This window comes from Podarcis cretensis, assembly GCF_951804945.1.
Source record: "Podarcis cretensis genome assembly, chromosome: Z".
Taxonomy (NCBI): Eukaryota; Metazoa; Chordata; class Lepidosauria; order Squamata; family Lacertidae; genus Podarcis; species Podarcis cretensis.
In genome coordinates this window covers 28,617,321-28,630,351 of record NC_137184.1, presented here as the reverse complement: position 1 = coordinate 28,630,351, position 13,031 = coordinate 28,617,321, and the positions used below count along the sequence as shown (strand labels likewise).

At 42.9% G+C, this 13,031-nt stretch overlaps 1 protein-coding gene across 1 annotated transcript; it reads left to right on the top strand.

Moving 5' to 3' along the window:
• Nucleotides 1–810: 810 nt before the first annotated feature.
• CHMP1B (charged multivesicular body protein 1B) lies at nt 811–12,221 on the top strand. Its single transcript, XM_079961784.1, has 8 exons — nt 811–970; nt 6,264–6,361; nt 7,207–7,353; nt 7,672–7,740; nt 7,842–7,949; nt 9,376–9,419; nt 10,192–10,264; nt 11,447–12,221. The coding sequence occupies exons 1-8, from the start codon at nt 955–957 to the stop codon at nt 11,489–11,491; spliced, it is 600 nt and encodes a 199-aa protein (XP_079817910.1). The 5' UTR covers nt 811–954; the 3' UTR covers nt 11,492–12,221.
• Nucleotides 12,222–13,031: the final 810 nt, after the last annotated feature.

The following is a 13,031-nucleotide window of genomic DNA, read 5'->3' as shown; positions in this document are numbered from 1 at the left end:
AGTAGGATTGGAAGGGACGAGGGATCATTTGCTCCAACTTCCTGCAATGTTGGATTTTTTTGCCCAGTGTGAAGCTCGAACCTACAACCCTGAGATTAAGAGTCTCATGTTGTACCCAGTGCTTTTTTCTGGAGGGACACAGGGGTATGCATACCCCTAAACATTTTGTGAATCTCTGTACTTTTGTCCATTTACTGTATTCCCCCCCATATGAACTATAAAATGGTGGTTTTCTTGAGTCAAATGAGAGTACCCCTAAACATTTTTTTTTGAAAAAAGCACTGACTGTACCTACTGAACTTTTTGTTTAATTTTTAATTGCATTGTTTTTCTTCTTTAATATTTGATGCCTTGGGCTCATTCGGGAGAAAGGATGGAAGAGTAACAAATCCTTATTGAAGATTTAGAAGCATGTTTGCTCTCTCCATTTCATCTTCAAGAATCACTGCGCGTTCCAAAAAACTACACTACAAATTGGAGCTGACACGTGAGCGAGCGATCAGCGCCAGTCAGTTGCCTCTGCTTCCCTGTAGGGGGCAGTGCTTCAAAATCCCAAAGCGAGCACCCACAGGCGGCCCCGCCTTACTCACAGGGCCGTGACGTCACCACCCAGTACCAGCACCCCTTAGGCTAGAGGAAAAGCTCCTCCCGTCGCCCTCCTTTCTACTCGCCTCGGAGTGAAGGCTGCGCTCTCATTGGCCAGGGCTCTGTACGCACGCGCAGTTTCAGTCCCCTCCCTTTCCCCCCGTCTTCTCTGCAGCCCTGACACTGACCCGGACCACGTGACAGGATGCTGAGGGGAGGAGGAGGAGCAGGAGGAGGAAGTAGGAAGTGGATTCCCGAAAGGAGGAAGAGGGGAAAAAAAACACTCAACACGGAATTTTAAAGAAGCAGCAGACGCCATCGAACCGGAGCTCACTTGCCTCCCACTTTTGCCGGCCCTGAAGCGCCGCCATGTCCAACATGGAGAGTATCCTTGGTAACGCCGGAGGGAGGGGGGGGGAGGGGGATCTCCGGAATGGAGCCTGGGGGGGGGGCAACGAGAGCCCCTCCCCCGCTGCGGTAGACAGGGGCGGAGGGCGTGGCTATTGGAACCACCCGGACGGCAGAGGGAGCTCTCGATTGGTGGGCTTCGATTGGTGGGCTTCGGGTGTTCTATGGGTGGGCGGAGCTTCGGAGCAGACCTTTCCCCACCTTGGTTTTCTCTTCGGGAGCGACAGCTGAGGGAGAGGGCTCTAACCCCTTCCCCAAAAACCCCTCCTAGGAGGTGTACTGCTCTGTTTACAATAATAGAGAGGGTGGGGGGTGTTATTGCACTTTTTACATACTTGTTTTATTTAATAATAATAATAAATTTTTATTTATACCCCGCCCTCCCCAGCCAAGACCGGGCTCAGGGTTGCTAACAACCTATAATAAAAACAAATTGATTAAAATACAATTTAAAAAGATTAAAACACAACACTAAAACATTAGGATGCAGCCTCTTCACAGGAGCAGAAAGAAAAAAGGAAGAGGGGAAGGGAATAAAACTGATTCTAAGCCAAAGGCCAGGTGGAACAACTCTGTCTTACAGGCCCTGCGGAAAGAAATTTATTTATTATATCATTTTTCGTCCAAGAAGCTTTTGGTTGCCCTCCCCATTTTTTAAAAAATCCTCACAACAAACCGGTGAGGTAGGTTAACCAGAGAGGCAGTGGTTGGCCCAAGACCACCTGGTGCGTTTCATGGCAGAGTAGGCATTTGATCCCTGGTCTCCCAGGTCCTAATCTGACAATTTTCTCCCCTTTTCCTTTAGATGATTTTATTAATCACTGCACCACACTGGCACTCTTCCTCCCACACACCTTTGCCTGTGTGGTAAGATGCTTTGAGGGGGTGGGGGCTAAACTGGCCCTAAGCTACTGCTTTGTGGCTGAATTGTACTTTGAACCCAGCCCTGATCCAGTGCTTCAACCTGTACACCGCTATGGTTTAATGGCACTACTTCCTAAGGCAAAAGAAAGTATCTGTGGTGGTACCATAAAAGCTGATTGCAGGCTTATTGCAACGTTGGCTTTCATAGATGCACCAATTTGTGCATCTATGATCTGAAGGTGCATCTATGATCTGAAGCAGATCTGAAGGTATTCTTACATGAATGAGTACAGAGAAAATAATTGCATACAGTAGCGGGTGAAGAAAACATGAAAGGTGGCCTTTCTTTTTTCAAAACACCCTGCAGCATATACAATGTAATTGTACAGTGAAACCTTGGTTCCCAAACTTAATCCATTCCTGGAGTCTGTTCGATTCCCGAAACAGTTTGGGAACCAAGGCATGGCTTCTGATTGACTGCAGCAGCTTCCTGCAGTCATGTTCGGCTTCCAAAGAATGTTCAAGAACTGGAACAATTACTTCCGGTTTTCGTTCATTCTCCCCCCCCCCACCAGGTTGCCCATAATGGAATGTCTGTCACTATAGGGTGTGTCCTACCCTTTTTTGACTGTTTCTTTGGAGTCCAGACCAGTAGGCTCCACTCTATATGTGTGGAAAGAAGCACACTATTGATGTGTTTCTGTGAGTCCTTTTAAGCTGTAGGAAATGACAGCAAAGGGGTAGTCACTTCGAGTTGAGGCAAGGGCAAGAGCACCAACAAGTCTTGATTGGTTTTATGCTGGGGTAATGTGTAGTATGGCTCTATGAGGTGTGGCTGCAGTTTATGCTCATACTTGGTTGGTTAGTGGTCCCAGGACTGTTCAGATTGTGAGACTGATTCAGTCCTGTTGGGCTGGTACCCTGGGTGAGAGACTGGGTGGGGAGTTTGTTTCCCAAAAGAGATTTGGGTGAACAAATTATTTAACTAGTGTTGTTGGTAAGACTGTTTGCTTCCTGTTACTGCCTGTACTGTGAGTCTATGTTTGGCTGGAGCAGTGTGCAATTCTGGAGGGGAGGGTGCTTGACAAGTGTGTCTGGGAGGGACACAGATCTCAAGTATTCCTGTGGGTGCAGGGACAGATAGACATAGTTGTATAGAGGTAGGTCTGCAAGATGCTTGCAGATGCTTGCATTATGTTGCCTGCTTCCCATCTGTAGTATCACTTGAAGCTTGTCCAGTGTGCCTATTAGTCTGCTGTTGTTTCTGAATGCTGTTGATTCATAATAAGACCCTGGTTTTTTTTTTGTTCCTTTAAAAAATATTTTTTATTAATTTTCTTTTCTCAAAACAAGTATCCAATATCATTGGTAAACATACATTTTCCAATTCCCCCCCTCCCTGTTGACTTCCCTCAACTACCATTCCTGGTTTATTACATCAGATGATACATTCTGCTGTTTATATACAATATTATGTTATCACATTGTTGTACTTCTTGTTCTCTGTAAATAAAATTGTAAACGTTTATTTAAATCCTGCCAGCGAGACCATTTCTTTCTGTTTTTTCTGCAGATATATTGTAAATGGTTCCCATTGTTTTTCAGAGGCACTATTGTCCCATAATAAGACCCTGTTGATCTTCTAGATGATCTGGATGTTGATCAATTCTGGATGAGAGACTGGACAGGGGTAATCAGGAATATCTTCGGAAGCTCATCCAGTGTGCTCAATGGTCTGGTGTTGTTGTTTCTCAGTGCTACTCCAATTCATAAAAAGACCATGTTGAACATCCTAACATGAATGAATAGCTGATGTAGTCTGTATTGCGGGGCTAGGTGGGCCTGATCTGACACAGCTTTGCCCAGCTGGATACCCTGTGGAACACCAGTTCAGACCAGAGCCTCTGAGAGGAGAAGATGTCATAGTTTATAGAAGTTCTCTTTCCTTTACTAGGAAACATCTCTGCTTAAGAGCTGGACTGGAGAGCCCTGCATATGGCATGGGGTCATGGAGACTGATTGGGGATACTGTTGATGTACTTTCCACTTTGCTGCCCAACAGCTTCCCTTACTGAGCTAGCTGAGGTGGTCTCTAGTGTGGGTTTGGATAGACTCAGGACTCTAGCCCTGGGTGACTTCACTACCCATTTCGATAATGCCTCGGAGCCAGCTCAGGATTTCATGGGAACCATGGGACGGCCTCAGATGGTCTTTGGTCTCAACCTATAGAACAGGGCTTTGTAGAGAGAGAGGGGTTATCAGAATATGGAGGGAGGGCTTGTCTTAACCAGCTGCACTGGCTCCCGGTGGAGTATAGGGTCAGATTTAAGGTGCTGGTTTTGACCTTTAAAGCCCTTCACAGCCTAGGACCCTCGTACCTACGGGATCGTCTCTCCTGGTATGCCCCACGGAGGACCTTAAGGTCCCTAAATAGCAACACCCTAGAGGTCCTGGGCCCTAAGGAAGTTAGATTAGCCTCAACCAGAGCCAGGGCCTTTTCAACACTGGCTCCGGCCTGGTGGAACGCTCTGTCTCATGAGACCAGGGCCCTGCGGGATCTGATTTCTTTCTGCACGGCCTGTAAGACAGAGTTGTTCCACCTAGCCTTTGGCTTAGAATCAGTTTGATTCCCCCCCCCCCTTCCTTTTTCCTTTCTCCTCCTGTGAAGAGGCTGCATCCTAATGTTTTAATGTTGTATTTTAATCTTTTTAAATTGTATTTTAATCAACTTGTTTTTATTATTGGTTGTTAGCCGCCCTGAGCCTGGTCTTGGCTGGGGAGGGTGGGGTATAAATAAAAATTTATTATTATTGTTGTTGTTATTATTGTCACTGTTAGATTGCATCCTAGAGAAGTTTGGACTTTTGGCAGCAGTCCCACTCTGCAGGAGTGATAACTGATACAGATGGCCCAATCCAGAGGATAAATGAACCTGGTAGGTTCCTGACTGCTCTAGAGGATTTTCCAGAAGCCAGAGCTAGTGATACTGTCAAGTCCCTGCTGTCATTATGGGATAATGAGATGAGGAGGGTTATCAACACAAACACTCCCAAGGTTTGTCTCTGGTCCTGCAGAGTCTTCCCTGCTTACCAAGGAGCTGCAGAGTTTACTAAGGATCTGTAGTTAGTGAAGCAGACTTGGAGACAACTGGAGTGTTGGTGGCTGAAAACTCACTCCAAATCGGACACAACTGAGGGCAGTGAAGCAGCACTGAGGGCAGTGAAGGAGAACTAATTTGCTGCTTCCATTGCGTTCTCCAAGAGCCAGCCAGCCAAATCATTTTGGGTGGTCTGGAGACTAGTTGTACCAGGGATGATGGCTGGACTTCTGGAACACTTGGCAGAAAGTTGTGAGCACTTTGCATGGCACATTGAGGATAAAGTTGCTCGGCTCCATAGCGCCATAGATACCACTGTTGTTGCAACTCCAGCTGAAGTGTCCAGTGCAATGCCTTCTCTGTGGGATCAATCACTGTGGCCAGTTGATACAGGATTCTTGCAATGATGCAACCAACTTTTTCTTTTATTGACCCCAGCCCCTCCTGTTGTTGGGTGCCTGTAGGTGGACACTACAGAGATTTTAGAGAGTTATTGTTGCTCTTATTGTTTGTTGCCTGCCTCATTACTGGAAGAGCTGATATTTCTACTGTGTCCCTCCCCAAGACTATCAGAAGGCAAATAGTTGGGATATACTAAAGAACAGGTTCCCCCTCCCTTTTGGAGAGATCCAGGAACTTTATATAATAAGGAGTTTTAGACTGTCCAAACAATTGGGAAATGGCTGGAATTTAAATCACAAGATACTTGGGTTGGCTTTGTCTGTATCATGGTACCTGGTTGAAGGACCAATGAAATGGCAGTGGCAGAGCTGAACAGATCTTCTCTGATGCCATTGCATCAACAGAGATACTCATAGTTGTGAGGAGACATTTTTTTGTGGAGAAGAATCTGTCTATCAAATGTAGATTTTTAAATAACTGCTGATTACAATCACTGAGATGTGGTTTGAATCTAATGCTGCTACAGCAGAGCCTGGGCTGGAGATGTCACAAGCAGTTGCTTATCTCAGTTGCTTAATTGCTTCAGCTTGCCCACCCCTGAAGAAAGTAGACAAGGTGCATGGATTTTTGGAGTGCGCTATGTGTACTCTATAGCTGACTGGTAAAGGGCAGATGAATTTATTGATCAAGGTTGTCAGTACTTCCTCTAGGTGGGATTGGGGTGTTGGAGCCCATCTTTTTAATAATGGCCTTGTCTGCAGTGAACTATCAAATCCAGCACTGAATTTAGAGAATTTTGTGTACAATGCCATGGATATAGCTTTAAAACTTCAACGAGACCATCTTCATACTGTCAGCATTTATATTACTTGTTAACTGAGAACATCATCCTTAACTTAAATTTAAGAGCATCTTTTTAACTTGAAGTTCGCTGCCAAAGAACTTAACAGAAATGCCAAAAAGTGTGATAAAGAAGAAAAGGTTGAAAAAGCCAAAATTAAGAAGGTGAGACATGAAATTATATTGGAAGTTCCCCATATATATTGTTTGATAGTGTGTGAGCATGATCTTTCGCTGTGACAGTAGGAGTTATAAATAAAAGTTTGCACTGTTTATACACATCACTGGTGATGGCACAGTTGCTTACTGCAATATGTTTGCATTAGAAACTAAAAATAAAATATTAATTTATTGCAAACTAATTAACAGAATATCTCCATCCCCCAAAACATGTAGATAATGGTTGAACATGAATCCTTGGACTCTAAAGGAGCCATTTCCAAAGTGGATTTTCTTCTCTTTTCTTTTTTCCCTTTCCCCATCCCCCTTCCCCCCTTTTTTCCTTTTTCAGGTGGGGGAATTATTGAACCTTACCCAGCAGTAAATTTACTGGCTGAAAAGCCTTTAAATCTACAGTGTCAGTTTTCATACCCATCCATACAGTACCAGCTCCTCATTCAGAATCCAGTGTGTGTGTCCAGGAGAGTGGGTAGTGATGGGTAGTGATGTTATCCCATCTGTAGCAGATCATCTGATTTGATCTTTAGTTGGACTATTGATATGTGTCTGCCAGCAATTTGCAAAGCTTCGATAAGCTCTTCTGAGGGACCTGCCAGTTTGGTGTTGTTAATGTAGAGTGCTGGCCTTCTTCCTGTATTTTTTTAGACAATGAGAGCACTGGTACCCAAGGAAATAAGTGTAATAGTAATCATATGCCATCATCCTTCTTATTGCCATGTGTGTGCCGGAATCTGACGGTGATGGTCTAGGTCTGAAAGCTAAGATTTATTAGGGTGCATTTCTTAATTAGTTGAAAAGCTGTGTTCTGCTTCTCTTTGTTTAAATAAAAGGCAATTCAGAAAGGCAATACTGAAGTGGCAAGAATACATGCAGAAAATGCAATCCGGCAGAAGAATCAAGCCATCAACTTCTTGCGGATGAGTGCTCGGGTTGATGCTGTAGCGGCAAGAGTTCAAACAGCAGTAACAATGGGCAAGGTAATCAGCTTTATCATGTTTTAGCAAGAAAGACAAGTTTCCAAAAAACTTGCACTATGTACGTTTTTGTAAGATGGTTTGTGCAAGGCAAGTCCACAGACCTTTTGCTGCTAAGTAGGTAAAACCCTGTAGAATTTCAAATGCTGTGTTAAATAGAAATGTGGTCTATTTGAATCTCCTGAAGAAGCAGCTAACTATTGTAACAATGGCTAGTGTTGTGCAATTTCATGTCATGTTAGTTTATTTTGGGCTATAGTTGCCCAAAGTTTCAAATAAGAAATTTAAAAAATGTGGTTACTATATACGTTGTTCTCCTAGGTAACAAAGTCAATGGCTGGAGTAGTTAAATCGATGGATGCTACGTTGAAAAGTATGAACTTGGAAAAGGTAAACAAATAAACTCAGAAGTTGAGTTTTAAGGTATTTCCTTTTGTTCCTGGCTTGACATCATTTGTGCTCCTGGCTTGACATCATTTGCTTATGTGCAGATATCTGCCTTGATGGACAAATTTGAGCAGCAGTTTGAAACCTTAGATGTTCAGACGGCACAGATGGAAGACACAATGAGTAATACTACTACACTAACAACACCACAAGTAAGTAACATTGAAGTAGATATAATTTGCCATTGGCAGTCCTATCTAGCTGCCCCTGGGTGCTTTCTTGACTAATATGAGAGAGAGACTTTCAGAGAAAAATATGGCTGAGCTAAATAGACTCTGCCCTTAGAGCTGGACCTTCTCTGACTCAGCTAGAGAATGGAGTCAAGTTTACTCCATTTATTCTGCTGACAAAATAATAATAATAATAATAATAATAATAATAATAATAATAATAATAAAAATACAGTGGTTTTTCACTGGGCTTCCTCAAGTGCTTTTCAGCGATTATTTAATGAGGAAATCAGGAAGAGCTTGGAAACTCTCCTGAGCAGCAGCTTGTCCATCTCCTCTGATTTTTTGCAGTGGCCTGCTGCCAATATATTTTGGATGATGGAAGGTGTGCAGCCTAGAATATTCAGAGAATATTCTCTACAATAAGCAGGGTTCCTCTGCAGACGAGTCAGTATGGAAGGTTCTCCTTGAAGACAGAAAGTTAGAAAACCATTAGTGTATCTACACTAGGAACTTTGTCAGTATTAATTATAGGGTGTGTGTTTTGTTTTTTTAAAAGTAGGAAAATTTAGTACTGTTATACCTTGAGTTGAATGTGCTTCAGGTTGAGCGCTTTTGGGTGGCATGTTACTTCAGGGTTTTGCCGTTCGCGCATACTCAGACGCTCAAAATGACGCCATGTGCTGAAGTGGCAAAATGTGACCCGCGCATGCACAGATGCTCCGTCGCGTCTTACGTTCCATTCAGGATGCAAACGGGGCTTCGGAACGGATCCTGTTCGCATCCCGAGGTACCACTGTAACTGTTTTAGTAGAATGCTGAAGGCCTCCCTGTGGAAAGCCCTCCCTTCAGATGTCAATGAGATAAAGAGCTACATAACTTTTGGAAGACATTTGAAGGCAGCCCCAGTATCGGGGAGTTTTTAATGTTTGATATTTTACTATGTTTTATATGTGCTGTAAGCCACCCAGAGTGGCTGTGGAAACCCAGGCAGATGGGCAGGGTATAAATAATAAAATTAATATTAGTAGTAGTAATAGTGGTAGTAGTCTCAGCAGCAGCACCTTTAAGCTACAAAGTATACATGCAAATGTAGTGATAGCATCACTAAATGATGAATAAAAACAAATCAAAAATAGGCTTGAGTGTAATGCAGCACAGTAAGATTTGCTGAGTTCAGTAGGGCTTACCCCCCCCCCCCAATAAATAGGTATAGGCTTGTGCAGATAACACTAGTTTTAATTGCTTTTTAAGAAGCTGCATTTTGAGAGGCCAGATTTGCTTTGTGAATGTGTTAGCTCCCTCTAGTGGTATTCACAGGTTCAAAAAAACCGCACATGATCTTTTCTATTACGCTGGATTCCATGTCTGTTACAATGGTAAAACTGATTTGGTCCTCATTTTTTAGAACCAAGTGGACCTGCTTCTGCAGGAAATGGCAGATGAAGCTGGGTGAGTGTAAACATTTGAAGACTGAAACACCGAGTATTCTAATGGCAGTGCTTAATAAGGTTTTAATGCACTTGATATAGCAATAAATGCTGCCTTTCCTCTGATCCAGGAAGCATAATGTTAACTGAATATGTTGCAATGATAATATAGTGCTGCTCTCTCAGGAAAAAACATGGCTATTTCCACCTTTACCTGGAGATAGATAGATAGATAGATAGATGATAGATAGATAATGTCAAGCACAGTATCCTTACTTTGACTGAGAGATCACTATGAGACCAGAATGATAGAAAACTGCTTGTTGGACTTCTCTGAAATAACGTGAGTAAGAAAAAACTTGGAACTCTCTAATAATGCTATTTAGTAGCAACAGTGCTAAGCACTATTTATTTATTTATTTATTTCTAGGCTGCACTTTTAATTAAAAAAAAACAGCAAGGTGGTATACCACATACAAAATTACACAGAAGTGGCATAGTCTCCATCTTGAACACTGCAAAGATAGAAGAGGGCAAAAGTGAAGGGGCAGAAGAGTAACAAATGTGAGGACAGCAGAGGATTAACGCACCCCTTCAGTGGTGCAGATATTTCATAAAGCTGATCTATTATACCTGCTACTCTGTTATTAATTGGCATATTACATGTTGAGGGCTGGAGATAGAAGTGAGCACAACTGGGAAGCTTTCAGCTTGTGGCAATAAGTGCACCTGAGGTGTGGGGCTACTATCAGAATAACTTCTTGTATATTGGTTTCTCTTCTTCTGAACTCTAGCCTTGACCTGAATATGGAACTACCTCAGGGACAGACAGGCTCTGTTGGCACAAGTGTTGCTTCAGCAGAACAGGTAAACCCTCTTTTTGCTTGCTTGGTATTTCTTCACAGGAGTGGGGAACCTAAGGCCCAGGGACTAAGCGCAGCCTTTTAGGGCTTCTCCATCTGGTCCTCAGGACACCCATTATCAGTCCTCCTCCACACCCTCCTTAAGTGCATTGGCTTGGCTGGATTGTATGCTTGAACTGTAGTGATGCTTCTTGCTTGCCTGGGTGGAGAGAGGTGTGCGTAAGCCTCTGCTCTTGTGGGCCCGGAATATAGCCTGGTTTGCAGAGGTAAGAGTCTCACCTGTTGCTCCATCAGGCCTTTGGCTCTGCCCACTACTGATGTGGCCCCTGGAAGGATGCCCATAAGGAAAAGTGTCCCACCTCTGCCTTAATAGCATGTAAGATTGTCTCTTCAGTTGGAGCAAGCTATTTTAGATGTACATGAACTAACTATTGCCAGCTCATAGTCTGGCTAGATCTCATACCAGGACAAGCAAGCTAAGAAGCAGCAGCCTTACTGCTTTTCATGCCCTCTCAGTTTCAGAGTTTGCTTGTTTTCCTATTCCTTCCCATCCTCGTGCACTGTGTTTATAAGCCTATACAGAGCTTAGAAGGAGTTAGTACAGGCAACTCCCCCACTTACGCAGGAGTTACATTTTGGGGCCCCATGTGCATAAGTGAAATTGCATAAAATGGGGAGCACCCTCTGCCATTCTTGCTTCAGCCCAAACCAAAAATACTGCATCCCAAAATATCCACAATTAGAATTGACACTCTGGGGTCGGGAGGAGGCTGGAGGAGAAGTGGAAAAGCTGTTGCTGTGCTACTATGCACATTAGCTGTTAGGCAGGGAAGCTGAGCAGCATAAACAAAGCCCCACTGCACCACCAGTCTCTTCAGGGCTTCCTCCACCCTCACTGATGACCTTTTGGGGCTCCATGGAAGGTCTCGCGAACCATGAGGACTCTGCAGCTCTCTCTTGCCATTTCCAGGTTTGAATTGAATTATGTAATTATTTCCCAGCGCTTCCCTTGAGTTGATCAGGCATAAGAGGGTAGTTACCCATAGTCTTATAATTTAGATGTAGATCTTCAAGCCTAGCAGAGCTCAGTCTCTCTTTGGTCTGGCTGCTGTTCTTCTAGAAAGTTAAGTCTTTGTCCCTTAAGTAGTGCATTAATGAATGCCTTTTGTTGGTCTGAATTCTGCAGGATGAGCTCTCACAGAGACTGGCGCGCCTTCGTGATCAAGTGTAACGGGAAGAGTTGGAACTGCTATCTTCTGCATTTGCTTCCAGAGCATTCTGTGTGCATAAATCACAGCCTGACATAAGGTCTCCATCTCTAATATTTCCAGTTAGATATACTTAATGGGCGCTTCTCTTTTTGTCCTACTGTGCTTTTAAAAACGTGTTAACCCAATGGTGATATGAACTTCAGTGTATTTTCTAGTTTTAAGCATTTTTTAAGTCAAGGGTTATATTTTTGCAGATACTTTTTCCAAGACACAGATTGAATTTTGCCAAGTGTCACATCGGATTATCAATCCGGAAATAGAGTAGCACCTTTTAACATATATGATTTTAAGTTATGTAGCAGGGTTTTAAATTATAAATAATGTCTCTCTTCCTCCCCCCCCTGCAGAAGTGGGGAGTCCCTCAATATCTGCGGGGAAAGACCAGTTTGACAGAATGATATATTTGTTTGTGTGTTTGTGTACTGTTTAAACATCCCTGGATAATCTTTCCATAGTGTTGCAGAACAAGCTTACTTATGGAACAAGCTTAACTGTAGTAACACAACAAAATGATAGTTGTTATGCTGTCCTTGTAGCTGGAATCATTAGCATCATCACTTGAGAACCGAAGGAATAAACTATATTTTTAAACACTCCTGCCTAGATTATATACTGTATATATTACACTCTCCCAGAAATTTCAGGAATGCTTCTTAAGTAACTAATTAAAATGCTAGCTTTGAAATGTCATCTTATATCGTGGCAAAATTGTATTTTATATTCTTCTGTTGGTGGGGTGGGACAATGGATGTCTCAAAAGTGGAAATGAACTTGCATAGATAAAAGTACATACTCAAAATTCTTGCTCAATCTTGTTTCACAGCTCAGCTTAAAACTAATGGCAGCTTCTTAAAAAGGCAGTTTAAAAGCCTGCATTTAAAATGCAAATATTCTGGATGCTTCAGTTTTGCTAGGATTTACAAGCCTTGGGTGTCATCATCTGTTCAAATCATAGATGTCCACAGTGCCCACCATTTTGATGTATCTTCCTTCTATCATAATTAACTAAAAAGTTCCTGGGTTGGCTGAAAACAACTACTAAAAATTGGGCTGGTATAATAACTTGCGCGTGCCTATTGGTGCAAATCTCAAGACTGTCTTTGTGCAATTTAAGAGTGCAGTGTTTAATGAGGCCATCAGATAGGACGGAGGGTAGTGTGATGTGGTACAAAAGAGGACAAGGAGAAAGAATGCTATCTAGGCATGTTAAAAATTCCTACACTTGATTTCTGACTTGTAGACATTTTCTTTGTATACAGCCAGAAATGTGAAAGTCCAAACAGTGTGCAAAACCAAAAATTATAAAGCTGTCTTCCTAGTGAAACAAAGGTAACATGCATCTGAAGGAAAACCTCCTATCTTTAATTCTGTCATTGGCATCCTTTCCCATTGTTTTATTTCCCCCCTATGAAGCCTGCAGTCTTGTCGGCTGAGGGGCTGGGGTATAACTGGAGACATCAACTTTCTACTACTACACGGCAGCAGCTGCTGCTGCTGCCC

What these genes read in the sequence shown, in the direction of transcription:
- CHMP1B (XM_079961784.1), top strand. An exon ending in AAAGTATGAACTTGGAAAAG is followed by an intron (nt 7,741 to 7,841) that starts GTAAACAAATAA and finishes GCTTATGTGCAG; the next exon opens with ATATCTGCCTTGATGGACAA. An exon ending in GTGTTGCTTCAGCAGAACAG is followed by an intron (nt 10,265 to 11,446) that starts GTAAACCCTCTT and finishes TGAATTCTGCAG; the next exon opens with GATGAGCTCTCACAGAGACT.